The 21374-nt window shown below is 32.6% G+C and overlaps 1 protein-coding gene across 1 annotated transcript in view; it reads right to left on the bottom strand.

The window, feature by feature from the left end:
• Positions 1–21374, bottom strand: part of Stt3b (STT3B, subunit of the oligosaccharyltransferase complex (catalytic)) — a gene marked incomplete in the record, with an annotated part of 84251 nt that overhangs the window by 10967 nt on the left and 51910 nt on the right. The window contains 8 exon segments of the mRNA XM_013515678.1: positions 599–770; positions 1486–1673; positions 3160–3371; positions 4913–5067; positions 6393–6441; positions 7424–7570; positions 9330–9428; positions 21159–21258. Coding sequence (XP_013371132.1) covers positions 599–770; positions 1486–1673; positions 3160–3371; positions 4913–5067; positions 6393–6441; positions 7424–7570; positions 9330–9428; positions 21159–21258 — 1122 coding nt within the window.

The raw sequence follows: 21374 nt of genomic DNA, 5'->3' as shown, positions 1-21374 counted from the left end.
TATATATATAGTAAGCAAGTTTTAAGAGACAATTTCTTAAAACCCCAGGCCAAGGCTGACCCATGATTTTACCAGGACACATATTCTAACCAAGCATACATCTGATGATTAGCTATACTACAAATACAAATAGTATTTAGTTAAGACCCATGTATTCACTCAAAAATCTTTTAACTAAGGAGAAGTGATTATCTTAATTTATGTAAATTAGTCATTTAGCAGGCCAAATGAACATAATTTGCAGAGCCATAAAATACAATGCAGTTGCTAAGTGTTTGCATATAACTTTTCCTTATAAAGGAAAATGCCATTTAAAAAGCTTTAGACTGCCTAATTCTCCAGCAAGAGAAACATATAACAAAATCTACCAATATAATCTGCATACAATTCTAAATGATATTTATGATATCACACTTTTTAAAAAAGCACACTCTGAGGTCATTTTATTGAATACATGTGCAATGTAGTATTTGTAAGAATTCAGCAAGCAGAGTATTTTCATCTATACTTTTGTATTTAATCATATGTAAAGCCTAACTGCTAAGTAGTAAAGATTTATTTTTTGACTTAAAAAAAAAAACCCCATGCAAATCCTTACCAGTGCTATGTGGCTATTATTCCAGGTGTTATTATCCACCAGTGTAGTTCTATTAGCCATCCCAGCTATCTGATAGCCATAATCCCACCATGACATCACTCGGGCATGTTCATCTGTGTTCTGTCTTAGCCAAAAGTAGGCTTCTCTAAAATCATCTAAGATATTCCTGGTGCTGAAAAGAATCACAACATTCTTCTGAATTAAATCTTATAAATGTGAAGAGAGTAACTTAAAATCTTGAGGTACTAAACCAAAAGAAAACACAAAAAAAGAACTAGACAAGTGCTTCTCAAACTAATGTGCATATAAGTCACCAATATATATTGTATAAAAGCAGATGTTGATCCAGTAGAGTTCCTGAGTAAGGCCTAATATTCTGCTTATCTACTAAGCTCTTATGTGAACAGAAAGGGGAGAGGCAAGATACTATATGAAACAGTTTTAAAATTTTAGCTCCACGGAGTAACAGAGGCCTGTTAAACTACAGACTGCTGAGTCCCACACCCAGGTTTCTGATTAAATAGGCTTAGGATGGGGTCAATTACTTGTATTTCTAAAACGTTTCAAAGCAGTGATGATGATGTATGTACAATGAGCATGCTTTGACAAAAACTTATGTATGTGATATTACTTATGCAAAATATTGTGGAAAATAGCATGAAATCCAATGATTACTGTTTATTTCACCAAAGGTGGGGGAAGAGGTCATACCAATACAGATTTATAGGTTAGGGGGGTAGTTCAGTGAGCTCTTGTCTAGCATACCCTAGCAGAAGACGAGGAAAAGAAAAGATTCAAATTCAGAGCTTCACCAACAACATTTTGTCTTCTGAGACAGAGGAAAAAAAAGGGCTAATATAAAATGTGCTGCGATGTTGCATTCTTACCCATCATGGTTGTAGGAGGCCAGGACCACACTGGGGCTGGAGTAGGCATTGCTGGTGACCCAGGTACAGTGCACAGCAAACATCATCAACAGCATAAGCATGAGCATGGTGACGATGCTCTTGATGTTTGGGCCCAGCCCCTCCTCTGGCTTTTCCTGCTCTGCCACATGCTTCCGCACCTTGCCAGCCTGCAGGGACAAGGATAGCTGAGACACATCCACCACGACACTCATAAGAAAGAGTGTGGAAGATGTTATCTATCCATTTAATTCTCACTCAGAAAACGTGCCACTATCAGATATTCTTCTCAAGGTGATGAAAACCTTTCTAGAATTCACAAAAGTAGACTCTTAAAAGTCAAATGTGAATCAGAAATTTTCGTCAGAATACACCCGATCCAGAAGATGACCTCAGAGCAAAGTGTCTCCAGAAAGAGGCTGCTTTCAAGCCCAGTTTTCCTTGTGTCTTAAATAAATACAAAAAAGATAACCAATGGCCTCATTTCTGACAATATAAAATCGACTATATAAATCCTTATAAAATCTCAATTCTACATACTGAAAATGGCAATGTCGGGCTGTAACACAAGACTAAGTAGGACTTCAGTATTAGAAAAAACTGCAATTACAGAATCATCCTTCCAAATATGAAACCTAAAACAGACTTGTTAAAACTAAGATTATCTTAAAAATACAAAACACATTCATATACGTGTACATTAAAAACCAGAACAGAATAGTGACAAAGCTACAAAGCTAATTAAAACAATCAAACAATAAAACATAATAACTACAAACACAAAAGCAGGTATGTGTTTTATTAACAGAAATCTTTATGAACTGTATTGATCTCATAGTAAGGAAAGACTACCAGTTAATTCCTGTGCTGTGAGGTTTCACTGGTTACTATTAAACACCTGGTCAATATTAAAATAGCAAAGTTTAATGTCATCAAAGATAAGTGATCTAATTGTTACAAGTCTTCTTTTACACTTGCACTACATATGAGCCTGCTCTGTTACTCGACAGTCTATAGGTTAAAAATAGATTGTATTGTATTGGCCAGCTACCTGTTGTTCACAAACTGGAGGCTATTAAAAAAAAAAAAAAAAATCAATTGAATATCATTTTCAAATACTGTTCAGATTATCATTTAAAAAGTTTACAATGATCCAGGCTCAGTGGCACACACCTGTAATCTCAGCTATTTGGGAACCTGAGGCATGAGGACTGCAAATTCGAGGATAGCCTGGGCAACTCAGTGACATCCTGTCTCAAAATAAAACAAAAAAGTGCTGGGGATGTAGCCCAGTGGTAAAGCTCGTGCCTAGCATGCTTGGGGTCCTTGGTTCATCCTCAATGCACGGAGGGGAAATAAAAGTTTATAATGAATATGGACTTTAAGGATAAGCACTTGTCCAAATGGTTTAAAATCTTATGTAATAACTTTTTGCTTGCAAAAATGGAAGGCTATAAACAAACCTTAAGTATTTAAGGTAACAAATACTGGCCAAAATAAAATGAGAACTTTTCTTTGATTATATTTTATTTTCTTACTTTGAACTGAAAGACAACTAAACATCACAATCACATTTCTTAATATACACAGTTCTTACTGTAGTGGAAAAAAAACACACATAGTAAGTATTAAAAGGCCTTAGTTTAGATCTCCCACCTTATCATACAAATTTCCTGGATTTCTTTTGTCGTCCTCATCACTGCTGTCCTCCACAGGTGGATTTTCCCTTTTCATGTCATCCCCCAAATAGTGCTCAAAAACATTTGAGAAGGCAATTGCAGACAGCATACAGACGACTGGAGTCAAAGTCAACATCAGTCTCACCATCACTCCAGCAAAGTAGACAGCACTGATTGCATACAGAGCAACTGCAAAGACAAGTTCTCTTACAATATTCCAAGGAAAACTACAGGAAATTGAACTAGATATTCAATACCGCAATACAAAACAAATTTAAAAGTAGACAAATGTCTCACAAAAGATCTGTTTCAAAATTGTTAATACTAATAGTCATATTTAGAAATTATAACTAGTATTGATAAAGTAAAAATTACTAATAATTTAGTGAAGTATGACTCAAATTTATTTGAAGTATAGTGAATTAGATTTAATTCATTATTTGTCAATGGCCTTATGTATTATAAAATCCACACCTGACACATAAAAATATATTTGTGCACTGAATCATTAAGCCAGCGCCAATATTTAGTTTAAAGCCTGCTTTAAAGGAAAACCAAGTGGAGAAACATTAAGTTATTAATCAAGGGAGTCAGTTGTAAAGTCACTGTCAAAAAACCTTTGCAAATATTTGAAACAATTTCCATTAATCTGAGCCTTCTAGATAATGTACTAATAACCACAAGAAATAGCTCTAACATTTCTGATTGAAGGCTATAAACTAGAAAGTTGGTAAGTCATTAGAATTCTTCTAACTGAACCTACTTAAAATTTTTTCCTGACTAAAATTACACCATATTCTTAAGTGTACAGCTCAGTTAATTTATATATATACATGTCCCTATATAATTACTACCCATGATCAAGATATAGTATACCTGTATGCCTTTTCATGCCTCATCAGTCAGTAACTGCCCCTCCCCCTATGAAAAAGGTATCCACTATTTGAACTTAATAAAATACTTTAGCTTTCCTTATTCTTGAATGTTACAGAAATAGTAACATCAAACAACTGGCTTTTAAATATTGGTGTTTTTGGTCTTGCTAGTTGGGAACACACACAAATTATTAATGGACAGGGTGTTTATTGAGAGGTAATCCTTACTTTATTAAAAAACATACTTTGTTATGCAACTAAGACAAAGGATGTCCTTGAAAATCTTTTCCTAATTACATCTAACTTAGAAAACGAAGTAAAAATTATGCTATCAACAAACATAATTACCAGTTCTCAACCACTGACTATACTGATTACATTAACCTCTTAAAAACCATAATGAATTGAATGTAAAATTTATATACTAGCTTCAAATTAAAACAGTAACTATGATATATATAAAGAAAATTCAGTTAACATTTCTTTTTTTTTTTTTTTTTTTTTTTTGGTTTTTCTCCGGTACCGGGAACCGAACTCACGACCTTGTGCTTACCAGGCAGGCGCTTTGCCGCTGAGCTAAATCCCCAGCCCCTCAGTTAACATTTCTTGACTAAATGCCTATACATAATGGAAAGGTTTATCATGTCTATATACAGTCAAGAAAAATAAAACTCCTTGAAGCAATAATCTCTAGAAGATTGGGGTTTTTTGGGTACCAGGAATCAAACTCAGGACACCTTGCACTTGCCAGGAGGCATGTGTGCCGCTGAGCTACATCCCTGGCCCTTGAAGCAATAATCTCAAAATGAGAAATAATTGTTTCAAGTCAAAGTAGTCATTAAAAATTCTTCTTACCAAATACTCTTTCATCGTTGATATTTTTGATGCAGAACCATAGGCCTGCTGGGAAGGTACATACAAGAATATGTAGATCAAAGAAGAAAGACACCCAAGTCGTAGGTTGATGTTCAGACACTGATGCAATAATTGGAATGTGTATTTTTGCATACCTGATATTGAAAAAGTTAATATTATTTACAATTAAATGATAAAAAAGGAGTTCTTTTTAGATGAAGAAATTTTCTTTGATTGTAGATATGGTTCTTCCTCCCACCTCTTATTTAAACATATATTTTAATGTAATGAGGTATAGTGGAAACAAATCTGTTTGGTTCACTTTGATAAAACTCAAACTAATGTGCCCTCTGTAAAATTAAGAAAATCATCAAATTATTATTATTGATGGTTCTGATTTCTAATACAAAAATCTTTGTGCAAATGCAAATTTGTTCTGTAATCTTCATCTCCTAATTTGCATCAATGAGTTTCACTATTTTTTACTGACAGCCAAAAATACCTTGTAAGACATCAGACTGCCACAATGCCTTGCTTGACAAGGAGCTGACACAGAGGCAAGTGAGGGAAATAGTAAATATTCATGAAACACCCTGGGATTCCAAAGTAGTCGAAGTTCAGAAAGTTGAGAAACCAAGAATAAGTACAGCTAGCAGGTTAACCTAACAAGTATGTAGGCTAATCAGAATAACTCTGTAACTGATTCCCTCAAATCCTCAAGTGAGCCACACACCAAACTCTTAATGTATATTTCAGTCATTCCTACATAATTTGTTTATGTCCTTCAATTAGACCTGGACACGAGCCCTTCTGGTATCACATCAGAAGACATGCTCATTCGATAATTGTGGTAGGTTTTTATTGAGTCACCTAGAAAGGAGCAGATAGAACAGCAGGAAACGGATGGGAATAAATAATCATTAACATGTATTTTCTTATCTCTAGGGAAACATTTTAGAAAGTTTTATTGAACTGGTTGTCTAATTCAAAACCTACAACTTTTATTCACTTTAAATAGCTCTCTAAAAAATGCAACAGAAATGCATTTCATAGTTTAAAAAAAAACACATGGTATTAGAAAAATTAAATTTTCTTCTTATCTACGGCATGTGGACTTATAATAGCACTTAGTCTTAAAACATTAAAAATTAAATATTAAAGGTGAATCTTTTATATATATTAATAAAACAAACAAAACCCTTAATCTTTAAATTGCACAAATGTTATTAAAATGTTTTAACATACAAAACTAAAATAAGGAGTTGACCAGGCAGAACAGAAATATAACACTCATGTTTCATTCTAAAGGTTCACTCAAAACAGGTACTACTAACAAAGGTAAAATACAAGGAATTCAGTATTTATCGAACTAGGATATTCTACATACTTAATGATGCTCAAATACTGACTGAAATACTGACATGCCATAAAAGAAACAAAGAGGTATTTTATGAGGCTAAAATAACACATGTGCACTTACCCAGTGTCCCATAATGAATAAAATCTGCCACTCCATGGTGCAATATAACCTTGGAAGAAAAAATAGAGGAAATTATCTTTTAATTATTTTGTAAATTTTAAATTACTTTATTGTTAATTATAGATTATGTTCAAGGAATTTTAGTTTTCTTTCATGGATGCTAACGTATTTCACAGTTGGCAGTCAGATAAAAAAGAGTAGTGGTCACATAAAAACAGTAATTTATGGAGAATCTGTTTCTATAAAAAATTAACACAAGTAGCTAGATAAAACTATAGGAAGTTTTCCAACCCTCTTTTAAGTATCCTGGTAACTAGTAGAAGAAGACTAAGACACTAAACACCATTTTAAAGAGAGTATGTCTACATAATCTAATACAACGTTCCAAATCCCATCAGATAAGTTACAAAGGTGGTTTCGAAAACTTATGATTTTACTCCTGTCAGTCCTTTATGAGGTTTTTTTTTTTGGTACCAGAAATCAAACTCAGGACCTTGTGCTTGCCAGGCACACACTGTGCCAGTGAGCTATAACGCCGGCCTTCATGAGTTTACGAGGGAAAGTTGATACACTAATTTCACAGAAACCTTCAGAAAAAATCTGACTTGTTTCTAAGGATTGAAGTAAAAGAATAATTTATAATCAAGAAGCAAACTGAAATTCATTTGGGTAACTGTTTAAAAACTGATGGGAGAAAGAATGTGGGTGAACACGCAGTAGATTTATCACTAGAAGCTCGAAAGTTTCTTAGTTTGGACCTATTCTTCCGGCAAAAGGATGCTTGTGAATTTATCAGAACCTGAAGCAACGAAATTAAGCTGTTTAAAAAAAAAAAAAAAAAAAAAAAAAAATCACAATTTGTAGTAATGCTACTCATATGTTAAAGCTTATTGTTTTAGTACTATTAGTATATAATTCAAACAGTATTTGATCTTCTAGGATAAATGACATTTGTAAAAATATGTGAAAGGATTACCTTTCTGAATAATCTAGAGATAAGATACATATATTTTACAGGTGATGGCTCCTACCTGTGTAAGTCAAATAGATGACACTAAGGAACACAGCACCTGCAGCTAGTGATACACCCAAAAAAAAAAGAGTCTGGAATTCTTGTTTTGTTAATCGGTCTCTCAGATACTGCAAGAAAGCATAAGCTTGTAGCAACGCGAAAACACCTGATTAAAAAAAAAAAAAGGTTATATAAATGAGCGACAAAGCACTTTATGAGTACCATTTAAAAATTTCATTTGAGCTTCTTGGAATATCCAGTACTATTCACATCAAAGACGTTATTTCATCTAGCCAACTTTTTCCCCTTTTGTCAAATGACAGTTAACCAACCAATTAATACATCCAAAGAAATCCTACTATAATTTTTTTCTAAAATATTCACTCTCTCCGTAGATGTAGTACGCAGGAAAAATCTATTTGAATGACTGAAGCCTATTTAAAACACTACATTCTTTCTTTTCCATTCTATTTTAGGAGCATGTTTTCTAGGTGGGGAAGGTAACACATTATTAAGAAATAAACAAGATTTGTCAAAGGGAACAAATGATTTCAGTCAGGAGAATCTTGATACACAGTTACTGTTTACCATTGATAGTAAGAATATAATCTCAATTACACACTTAAACAACATTATAATTCAATGCTGAGTTGCAAGACAAGCTATCCCAAAATACTAAAACTTGTTTGAAAAAACAGCAAAAACAGAAAGGTCTGTCTGATCTTCTCCTTTTGTTCTACCCTAAAGCAGGTAATAAAAAAATTCTCTCAAATTTTACTAAGCAGGTCCTAAGATCCTCATTCCAAAGGAGTCTTCCTTATACCCAGAGGCAAAAAGACACAACATACTATGCTAAAAAGAATGAGAACAAACAGAACTTGTTAAACTGTCCAGTTTATTACCAGTACACATAAATTTCCTTTTCTCTAATCATATACTTCTCTGCATCAAACGTAAGCTTAAAAATAGTTTCCCTACTTGCATTTGTGAAGAGCCCTGTCATATAAAATCTGTGTTTTTCATGTAAATTTTTCACCATGAACCTTACATTCATAAATATAAAGGCGAGTACTAAGATGAACAAAAGTAGTAGTAGTTAGTAATATTTAACTGTAAAAATGTGCATTATATAAAAAAATGTGCATTATATAAAATTTAGATGTAAAATTTTAAACAAGGAAGACATGAAAGCCCTAACTCCTTTGGCATATTGATATTTCAAAAGAAATTTAACCTTAAAGAATTACATTTAGAAATGGTTAAATAATATCAAACATTTAGATTTTAGGAAATGTAATAACTATCTGTACAAAACAGGTGACTATGTTTGACAGTGCTATACATTATTGTGTACTGAAAACTGTATTTTTCTGTATCTTAGACTACTAATTGGTAAACTGACACTACCAACTTGAGAATGTAAGTTAAGTTTTTTATAGATTTAGAAGTGCCATGTAATTGGTAATACATCAACTTTTTTGGGAAGGACAGGGAAACTTCAAGCATCACTGATCATAAACAGCATGGGATGTCACTCAGAAAGTTATATCCTGCACACAAGCTGGTATCCCTAATTCAAAAATCTAATATCCAAAATCTGAAACTTTCTGAGCACTAATTTGATACTCAAAAGTTAGTTTGGGAGCATTCTGGATTCTTGGATTAGAGATGCTCAACTGGTGGTCTATGCAAGTATTCTAAAACCTGAGAAGCTTTGAAATCTGAAGCACTTTTGATCCCAAGCATTTCAGATGAGGGATATTTAGCCTGAACTGAGTACTTATAAGTGTTATAAGAAATTCAGGACTCATTTCACTTTGACAATGAAAACTACAAATAAATAAATACTGCTATTCCTTTGGAAGGCTGGCCAATTATGTATCTATATATTCTACAGAAGAAATAATAAATATTATTACTCATACCTGCAGCTGCCATGTGTTCACTTGTTCTGATTGGCTGAAATCCCACAAAAGGTATCTGCATGGATAATATTAAACCCACAATGTAGAAAGTGCTATATGCTATAAAGGCAAAATAGGAAACAAGGAGAATTTACTACTTCCAGTAAATAATCAAAATATAATGCATACATAAATTTACTTGCTTTTGGCAAAGTTCTAACTGAATTTATAGAATCCTGATGTAACCAATTCGATGAACGTGATTAGCCACATTTTAAATTATAAATATTCTCATTTTAAAAAATACTAATACCTCTTTACATAATGCTTCAAAAAAACCCCTCAAATTGTATGTTTACCAAGTTTTCTATGATTAAAGAATTAAGTACAGAGAAAATCAAGCCAATGAAATAGACCAGTTATTGAATTCAGAGTCTAATAAAGGAAAACTGTGCCCTTGGTGCACAGTACATACACTATAGGATTCTTAGCTTACCCGAATCATAATGCATTGGAAATTGGGGAGGGAATTAAAATTTGTGTAAAACATTTGTTTTGCATCCACATATCACTATTTTATACACATAATCAGTATTCTTTTGCAAATGAACTATCAAAAACAGACTGACAGGTATAGTCGAATTCTCATTCTGTATTTAGAAAACTGAGTATTTGTGGTTTATATTGTTGTTTGATATCACACAATGACCTTGCCCTCCCACTTTTCATTTCTGGTTTTGCCTCTGTGATTCTCCTTTTGTCAGAGTTTTAAAAAAAGACTAATTTATAACAGAAATTTGTGATATTAGAAGACACACCAACCAAATTAGATGCCAATTCAAATATGACATAGAAATTCTTATTTACTTGACTTTTATTGCATTTCAGTTTGAGTACCACATCCTTCCAAATAATAACCTAAGATTCTATGATCAATAGGCCTTTAAAAAATCTGGAACAGAAAACTCAACCCTAGACAAATACTGAGCATACAAAATCACAAATAAAAAATCTAAGCCTGAGCAAACCTGGTATCATCATGTATTTATACTGAAGTCCACTTATATGCAAACATTACAATCAACACCTAATGCTGGATTTCTCTTCCTCATAAATACAAATGACCATGGAATGTTGCAACATCACAGAATTGGACTGAATAAAATAAATGACACGAACTAAATGAAAAAAAAAAAAAAAATCTCTTAAAAAATAACCTGAGATGCAAGTCACATAACAGAGCCATTTTACAGAGAGCGTTTAGGGTCATTTAGTACATTAATTATGTTGTACCAGCAAACATCACCTCTCCCTAATTCCCAAGTATTTTCATTTCCCTAAAAGAAACCTCATACCCACCCAGCACAATTGGTTTCAGTTTTTCTCTCTGAATCTGCTTCTATGGATTACTGGTTTGCTTTTCACTACGAAAAAAAAGTAAAGATCTTACCTTATTTATTTCCCTGTAATTATATTCTCCAGAATTAACCACTACAAAGTATAATGTGGACACAAGCACACATTTGCAGTCACATTTATGTTTTCTTTCTCTTCAAATGGGACCATTCTTTGTTTAACATTGTAAAAATGCCAGCAATTACCTGCTTGGTAACTATAGATGAATATCCCTCTTAGGCACTGACTTCAAGTTCATTTCTAGACATACTAAAAATGAGCAGACTAAGACGTAGGAACTTTCTCTATCCCAATTAGCTTCATTTATACCTACCTACATGTGCCAAAGAAATAAATTTGGATGTCTGCAATAAGTCAACGATAAGCATTTTCTTCTATGAGAACTGGACCAAGGTCACCTCTGGATCACTAATTCTGAGATATTTACCTAGGGGAATGTACCTCCTATCTCAGAGTACCTTCCAATGCACAGGTACACATTTCTATTAAAAAGTACTTAGGGTTGCTTGCCAGGCAGCTGGTCTCAAATATCACAAATTTATCTTGCTTAATAATAGCACTTTTCTTCTTGAATTTATAAAATAACATATATATCTCAATATCTCAATTTAAATGCCACTTAGGAATCTTCATTTTAAAATGCAGAAACAAGAAACTGGATTTACCTGAGTAGATAGAAGTGAATTAAATTCTTAAGAATAAATACAATCTCTGCTGCAAATAAAAACATATGCATTTCTCCAGATTTTGTACCACCACATCTAAAAATGTGTTTAAAAACTGTATCTTTATTCACATTCATTCAAATATTAACTTTACATCTATTATGAACAGGACACTGTAATAACAAAAAATTCAATCAAGATTAATCCTACCTAGGGGCTGGGGATTTAGCTCAGTGGCACAGCGCCTGCCTGGCAAGCGCAAGGTTGTGAGTTCGATTCCCGGTATCAGAAAAAAAAAAAAAAAAGGATTAATCCTACCTAGCCTCTAAGAGTTAAATAAGATGGTCAAATTAGAAGCATACTCAACCATAATACAATGAAGCAAGTGTGTTAGACTAGTTGGGGGAAAGGCTTTATAAAAACAAAGAGACGAGAGATCTCCTCTCTTCTTAACATGACATGGAAAAGGTAAGAGGTAATAGATAAAGTCTATACTACAGCTTTCAGAAGGCCTCAACAATTTAATAACATAACAATCACCCTCTTATCAATTCTCCTTCCTATGAACTCTTTAGGAACCCTGACCAAAATACCACCCCATCTATTGCAACTTTATACTCATCCATGTTAACCTACTTTTCTTGCCTTTTAAACAAGAATATTCAAGTAGGGTTGAGCCCTAAGAAAATGTACAACACCAATAATATTATAAATCATTATTACATCATAAAAATGCTACCACACTGCCATCCTGTGGAAGCATATTTATTGGCATTCACTACTACGGATCATGCTTCCAACTATTAGAAAAATTCCAGGAAGACTTACCATTAGAAAGACATACACAAATACGTAATATATAAGTGCACACATATATATTCCGTGTATCTTTAACCAAGGAAAAATCTCTTTGATCTGGGACAAATAGCAATCTTCTTCTCTCTAAAGAGAGCTGTGATAGCAAACCTTTCAAAGCTTTCAGTGATACCAACAGCCCATCACGGCACGGGTACCATAGGTCTGTCACTACTGGCCTAAACATTTTTTTTTTTCACTCTTAAAGTCCATTAACCTCAAAATACACTAGCACGTCTGATTTTACATCCTGGTTGATATTTAATGGAAATGGCTAACAAAATATTTCTTTGCTATTCAACCTCTCTGCCAACCAAATTAGTATTTTTAAAAAGGAACATATATACCTGAAAATTTTGAATTTGCTTCATTACTAACAATACGATTAGCTAGTTATGGTGGCACACACCTGTAATACCAGCACTTAGGAGGCTGAGGCAGGAGGATTGCCATGAGTTTGAGGCCAGCCTGGGCTACATAGTAACTTCAAGGCCACCCTGGACTACACAGCAAGACCCTGTCTCAAAAACAGAAAACAAACAAAAAGCTAGTATAATTAAAGAGACTGTTGAAATTTTTAAACATAATAACACACAAACATACACAAGCTTCTTCTTGACCAACAGAGAAAATAATAAAAAATTTTTTTGCTTTCCAAGTGCACTACTCTGGTAAACTATGTAGGATAGTGAATAAATTACTGGAAATGATATTTTACAAAACTCCTGATTTAGAAAAGCATGAAATAGCTTATTCAAATAACGGGAGCAAAAACTAATCATAGCATTTTAAAATTCCAAATGTATTGATTTCTACAATGAAATGAAGGATAAAAATGAGAAAAATGAAAATTCTAGAATACACCTGAATTTTAAACCTAATTCTATTATGTGAAAGTAATTCATTTAATTCTAACAATGGTGAGATTACTATCAAAGTACTCTGCAACTATAAATATACTATGTTTGTGTTTGAAGATTATATGATGAACTCATGAAATATATACAACTGTTACCTAAATTAACCGTATTAGATAATGCTCCTCAGTAACTTCTAGAGCTCCGTTGCAACTACTATGATTAGCAAATTTATTTCATAAACAGAGCAAAACAGATTCAAAGGATTTATACTATATGAAGTTACAAATGTTACTACTAAAAAAAATTGGAGCCTTCTTAACACATCTTTTTCTTAATTACCACTATTGAGTAGGCTTGTACATATATTAACTACTATCACTCCAAGTCTATTAACCTCTACACAAAAGTTAATCCTCTGGTCTATAAAACACGAAGTTTTCTATAAGAACGCCAGACCCTTAAAGGTAATCTCAAGTCTGTTCTTCTAGATAAAAGTACCAAATGATTTATTGTTTAGTTTGTAGAAAAAGCCTTTATTTCTATTGAAAAACTTATTTTTTTTTTTTTTTGAAAAACTTAGTTTTGATTGAGGGAATGATTGCTACTAAATCACAGATAAGACCCTTGCTCTGAATATCTTGAGTTTTAACACACGATGATACTGAAAGACAAATCCGTCAACTCAGTGAGTCTGAGTTAACAGCATAGGCTGCAGAAGGAATAGATCTTCCCATTGAGAGTGTACATACCAGGTAAATTTTGCCCCTCAATATAACCTTTAAACTATCCACTGATAAAACAGTTTACCATAAACCAATCTATGGAAAACCCTCTATCCCTTCCCCTAGTAGCCTATTACAACACTCATTTGGGAAACTCATATAACCAACACTGCAAAATTTCTAACTTTAAATGAAAACCTAGGACAAAATTCATACGTGGTCCCTTTTGCTCTTAGTTTACATATGTACAATTTAAAAAGTACATAAAATAATTAACTTAAAACAATATTATTAATAAATTATACATCCTAGGTAGTATGGAAAATTGTTTTAAGGTTATATAGATATTCAATACTTACAAATAATATATTTAATCTATAAGATATGTTATCTCATTTTGGTAATATTTTACTTGCCACAAATCCAAAATACAGCCTTTTACTGCTTTCAATAATTTAGATCAGAACTGTCAAATGATGCATACTGAGTCCAATTATAAACACAGTATTAGCCCAAATATTTAAGGTAAATTTAGCTTTATTAAATATAATTTTAAAATCATTAAAAAATGAATTTCACTACATTTCTTACATATCCCAGGACCATCAAGACAAACATTTGTTATGTAAGATAAAATTTGCTTTAAGGAAGTTGTGAGAATCACTAGACATATACATCACAGCACGTCATCTGCCAAACAAATTATTCTCATACATGGACATATGCTTACCATATTCTGTATTATTTTAAAATTAAAAAGTTACTAATTAGTAGGCTTTTAAGATGTCCTACTACCTACAACTACACAATAAAAGGCAAAATATTACTTTGGTATTTAACATTTAACACTGTTACATGTTACCAGTAAATTTAAAAATCTATGGTAAAGAAATAATTTTCATGCTCTTCTATAAATTCTTAACTGGTTTGCAGCTCTCAGAGGAAAATAAACCTATTTCATCCCATATTTAATGGTGATTTTCATACTGGAATTTCAATTACATAATTTAAAAGGACCCTGGTGAAGCTATACAGGTTAGATTACAAGTAATGCTGCTTCTCTTATAGTTAATAAAATAGTCTACATCTCTACCTCAGTATGTTGCTGCAAGTCTTTGTTATTTCACGCGTTCCTATCCGTCTTTCCAGAATAGACTTCTTAAGACTCTGGAAAGGGCCATGCTGGTAAGAATTGGTACAGATAATAGAGACCCAATGACATAAAGTCTATTTTTCTTGTTATACATTATGTGAACATATGGGAGTTATTTTCAACTTAAAAAAAATCCTTCCTGTTTTTATTTAGGATATCAAGAAACATAACTAAAACAAAAAAATGTAAGCCTGTATGTTTTTAAAATTAAGATTTGGTAGTATTTTCACTTTCAAAAGATGCCAAATTTTATTTTCTAAACACTGTAAAACTATAACATAAATACAAGAGATAGGAAAGTGTATTATGGATCTATTTATTTAAGAAGTAAAATGGTAGCTAAATCTTTAAATGTTAGGGATAACAACAGATGACATTAAAATTTTAAAAAATTAAAGAATCCAAATGTATCATTATTAAAAACCAGAAGATAGTACTTGCTTCAGCAGCACATATACTAAAAACCAGAAGGTACAATTTAGGTAATGAGCCCTCAAGAAAAACTGAAAAGGAGCTGATAATTTCACTATAAAAGTTGCAGTAATATTTGATCTTTTCAATTATGTACATTTATTATCTTAAATATAACAGTTATAAACAGAAATGTTTTAGTTGTTGAGATCAGTGGCAGAGCCAAGCTTACAATGAATGAGCCACTGGTTTCAAAGCTTAGCACCTAAATAAGTAATTGTAGTGAATATTTCCCCCCCACACACACACAGTAATAATTGTTAGACTCACATTGGTGTTTGATATACTCAGACTGTATCTCTCCCAGAGTTTGGAACTCTTTCTTCTCTTTTGGCTATTGCTTTGTTAACTTCAATATTAACAATAGAAGCAACAATTTATATAGTATAGTACTTTTAAAATTCCTGTTACAAGGAATTTTCCTACATACAGTCATTTATCCTTAATACACTGTGAAGAACTGTTAGCTCAATTTGATTTATGGGGATATCAGACACAAAGACTTAAGTAACCTGTCCAAAATTATACAGTAAGAGGTGATCAGGAATTGCATCCTGGTAGTATGGTTCTGAAGTACACTCTTACCCTGTGTATTTATTTTTCTCTCAAGATCAAGATTTATCTACAAAACTTTTTGGGACATGCTTAGTTGAAAAGCATAATAAGGCTCCCTCAAACTTTTTTTTTTTGAGGTACTGTCATAAACTTCCCTCCATCTCCATTTTGATCACATGCTATAAAACTGATTACACTGTGTAAGTGCCTTAGGGTTAGGTCCTCTTTTATTCACTTTGCATCATAATGTTTAGCACGTACTAACTTTAGAATCTATAAAACACTTTATAAATGTTTGATGAATGGATCTGCTTTAATTTCCTCAAAAATAGTATGGTACAATCACACAAAATCTAGAGCTTCCAGCTCTTAGAAAGTCTAGAATTTTGATATTTAATCTTTTTAAGCCTGTGTTTCATAAATTAATCTAATATTTTACATGTTCTATTTACAGCTGCCAAGAATAAATTTGACTTTTAACCATTGTAGCTTCATTTTAAATTTCCTCAACAGAATAATTATCTTTCCTCTATTTACAAGATATAAATTTCCATAATTACTCAAAAACTAATGTAAGCAGTGTGTGTATAAAACTTTCCTTTTAATAATGGTTCTAGAAAATTATCCAAATGAAAATGCATTTGAAGTATAATAAGAAAAACAACCAGTAATCTTGCTCACTTCAGTATAGAAAAACCTAGATAGTATCATAAATAAGCTGCTTCAGTGACATCTGAAACGCAGCCTGAACTATGAGAGGTAAAATTCGTATTCTACAAACTAAAAACTAAGTTTCATTCATTATATATAGTTACTGTAGATAATCTGGAAATAAAGGAAAGTGCAAAATCATCATCGGTGATTCTTCCTGTCTGCTTTTCATTAACATTTTCCTGTATCATCACTCAGATTAAATTTAATGTCTTCACAATATTCTACACTGTAATTTAAGCAATCATTTCTCTATTGAACATTTAAGCCAATTCCACATTTTCACACTAACTTGTTCTCATATCTTTAATAAATTTCCTTATAAATAAAGTGTGATATCTTATTAGAAAGGTCAAATAATCTCATGTCCCATCAGCAGTCTGCAATATCTACAAAAGAGTCTTTCTATAAATACAAAATAAGAACTGAGAGTTCTTCCACTAAAGAAGAAATTAGGAAAACGATACCATTCACAATAACAGCTAAGAAAAATTAAATAAATAGTTAGGAATTAACCTGAGGAAGTGAAAGACCTATAATAAAAACTACAGTACTGTACTCCAAAAAAAGGAGATCAAAAAGGACATCAGGAAATGGAAAGATGCCCTGTTCCTGTATAGGTAGAACCAACAGTGTCAAAATGGCCATATTCCCCCAACTGATATACAGATTTAATGTAATCGCAATCAAAACACCAACAACTCCTCACATAACTAGAAAAAACAATCTTAAAATTTATATGGAACCAGAAGAGTCTCAAAATACCAAAAGCAATCCTGTGTAACAAGAGAAAAGCAGGAGACATGACAATACCAGATTTAAAGTTATATTACAAAGCTATAGTGACAAAACAGCATAGTACTGGCACAAAACAGACACAATGAACTAGAATAAAAGATGAAGAAACAACCCCAACATATTCACCTGTCTGATCTTTGACAAAGGGGCTAAAAACATGCTAGAGGAAAGATAGCCTCTTTAACTAATGGTACTGGGAAAACTGTCCATCCACATACAGAAGAGTGAGGCTACACCTTGGACCTTGCATTAACATCCTCTACATAGCTTCCTCAAAAAAACTGTAACTGGAAATTCCATCTGACTCAACTATTTCCCCTTCTAGGTATCTTCTGAAAGAGTTAAAGACTTCAAGGCAACCCACTTTCTGGGCCCTCTTCTGTTCCTATAAGAAGCTTTTTTCCTCTCAATGAAAGAGTTAAAGACATATTATAGTGATACATGCATAACCATATTTATAGCAGTACAATTTTTAATAGCCAAATCTTTCATGCAGCCCATATGTCCATCAAAAAATGATTTTCTTTAAAATGTGGTATTTATACATAATAAAGGATAGATTTGAGTGATTTGTAGAAAAATGGATGTACCTTGAATACACAATGTTAAGCCAAACAGACAACACAAGCATACAATTATTAAAAATCACATGGTTTCTTTTATATGAAAAAAGTATAAGTAGAGAGCAAAAACCAAAGATAGACAATAGGAGGAAACAGGGAGATAGATTGTTGGCAGATGAGAAGAGGACTAAGAGATGTTGGGAGTGCAAATATATCTTCACAAAAGTCTATGATTTTTCTTCTCAAAAGTAAAAAACCTCCCCCATCTCAGCTTTTCTTCTACCCCTTCCCCAACTCGCGCTGTTCTCTGGTCATGCCAACATAATCCACATTACTTTCCCATGGACATTCTTTTACATGTGAACACAGTTTTCTCTAGCTGTGATTCTAAGGAATATGCAAATAAACAAATAAAACCTTAATGAAAGGGGAAATAATTATTCATAATTATTTCACATAATTCATTCAAAATAAATTTAATTTGGTACTTAGAATAAAACTAGACTGAGTTTTCCATTTACCAATCTTTACCTATCTATTTTTATGTAGGGATAGGTACAGTAGACATAGGCCATTATATGCTAACATCAAAGGACAACCTTGGGGGCTGGGGATTTAGCTCAGCGGCAAAGCGCCTGCCTGGCAAGTGCAAAGTCGTGAGTTCGGTTCCCGGTACCGGAGAAAAACCAAAAAAAAAAAAAAACAAAGGACAACCTTATACACACTTTATAGTTTTTTTTTTTCATAATTTTTTAGGACCATCACAAGATAGGAGGAATCAAACTTAAAATCCTGATAAAAGTCTGGATAAAAGAAGAGAAATGCTTGTTCTATACCACCACTTTCCTTCCAATTAAATGTAAATTATATGAAGGCAGAAAAACTCCTACTTAAATGGGTAGAATAAGAGATAAAAGAAATAAGCAGGTGAGAGTGAGAATTTTACCACTATCAGAATTACCCAAGACATTTACCAATCTAATTTTACACACATATATATCCTCAAATCATTTTATTTTTCTTTGCTGTGAAAACAAGAAATAGTCTCAAGAGCCAACCAAACTAGTATTAATTGTATGTTCTTCTACAGTAACTACAGAAATCCTTCTCACCAAATAAAAAGTCTTTTTCCTCACTTTTCATCCTTTTGCCCAGTTTATCTAGGAACTAATGTTCAAAGGGATTTATACACTGCTGGTGTTTTAAATACTCCCATTCAACCTCTTTAAGAATGTATTTACCTGACTACTTCTGACATCTATTTTGGCTCCTCCTCTTGATTCAGGGGCACTTCACAACAGTATATACCTTTCAATCTTTCCCCTATTAAAATTTCTATGACCTTGAGTTTGTTTTTTAATTAAACAAGCAAAAAATCTCTTGGTTTATCCTCCACAACCATTTAAATAATTTTTTTCTTATGTTTTTCCAAAACAGAAATCTGACGGTTACAATTCTGTCTATCATTCTTCTTCCTCGACCCTAATGACTATGTAGGTTTTTCAGCTACAGAAATATCACAGATTGATATATTTTGACAGGTTGTTTATTTACATAAAAAGGCATACAGTTATAGTGGTTTTTAGCATCATGGGCTTTGAAGCCAAAATATGTAAGTTCAGATCTTAGCTCCATGATTTTTAGCAAATGAGCATGTCTCTTGTACCCTACCTGTAAAATGAATACAGTAACAGTACATATCCTCAAAGACATTATAAAGATTATACACTTAAGAATTTGTTTTTCAAAAAAGGATTTTTGTCTCCGTTTATATTTACTTTTGATATAATTTATATACTATATAATACACCTTCTAAAAATCTACCATTTAGTGGCTTCTAGTATATTCACAAGGTTGTATGGCCATCACCACTAATTTCATAACATCTCTTTACCCTCTGAAGAAACCTTATTTCCATTACCAAACACTTCTCTACCATTTTCCCCTTCCTCAAGCACCTCTCAACCACCGCTAACTTACTTTCTATCTATAGATTCAGTTAGGTAGCCTTTTGTGATTGGTTAACTCAGCATAACGGTTACAAGGTTCACACTGTAGCAAGTATCAGCACTTCATTCCTATGGCAGCACAGTATTTCAATGTATGGATATACTTACATTTTATTTACCCATTTATCAGCTGACAGACATTTGTTTTCACTTTTTGGCTGTTATGAATAATAATGTATCATGTAGAAGTTTTGTGTGATGTATATTTTGTTTTTTGAGACAGGGTTTCACTATGTAGTCCAGGACGGCCTCAAACATGTGATCCTCTTGTTTTAGCCTCCCATGTGCTGAGAACACAGGTATGTACTACAATGCCTATTTTCTCTATTCTTGATTAAATACCTAAGAGTGCAACTCTAGGCCATATGCTAACACTACTGTCAATTTTTTGATGAATTCCCAAGTTACTGTATCTCAAAATGTGAATGTATTTAAAAATGTAAGTTTTATCTTTGTTACTATTTTCCAATATTATTATAATAGAACTATAATATTTTATTAAGACAATGGTTTCAGATCTCAATCACGATGATTCATTGAACCCATACAAGTTCTATCACGGAAAAGAAGCTCTAAGGTAAGACTTCATCTATTACCAAGCATCTTAGTCAAAAGACTTAAAAAGTCTATACTACAAATAGAAAACCTTTTGTAGAAACAAGGGAGAGTCAGTCAGTCTATTTGTGTATCACACAGAAAGAACCTTCAAGTGTTTATTAAACTATTGATTTTGATGGTGTCAATCTCTTACAGTGAGAAAATTGAATGAGTATGATATGAAAAACATAAAGAATTTGCACGATAAAAATGCCCATGTCCCCAAATTAAGACAAAATAGGCTGACAAATACTAAACCCAGATTAATCCTACCAAAAGGAAACAAAAACTCAAGTTAGCTGATAACAAAGCACTTATATGAAAATGCTCTACTAAAATTAATATAAAAAGCAAAATGAACATACAATTATTTTTACCTTTTTTGGGTAATAATGACCAAAACCAGAAAGGTGTGTTTAATAGAAGAATGTACATGAGTCTTAGCTGTAAGATTTCAAAAATCCAATGACTCACCTATGTAGACTCTCTTGCTGTATCTCTGCATCAGCAACAGCACAAACACATGCAGTGGAATAAGGTTGATGATAAACACATACCCGCCCCAAGCAGAGACCTAGGAGCAAAGAAATACGATGATAAATTATTTTTACTTATTAATATTTTGTACCTTTCAAAATAGGTACATTACATGTGTCATGACCACCTACATATATAAGCCATTATAAAACA

The sequence above is a fragment of the Chinchilla lanigera genome, unplaced genomic scaffold (assembly GCF_000276665.1).
Source record: "Chinchilla lanigera isolate Chin_1 unplaced genomic scaffold, ChiLan1.0 scaffold00029, whole genome shotgun sequence".
Taxonomy (NCBI): domain Eukaryota; kingdom Metazoa; phylum Chordata; class Mammalia; order Rodentia; family Chinchillidae; genus Chinchilla; species Chinchilla lanigera.
This window is presented reverse-complemented; position numbering and strand designations above follow the sequence as displayed.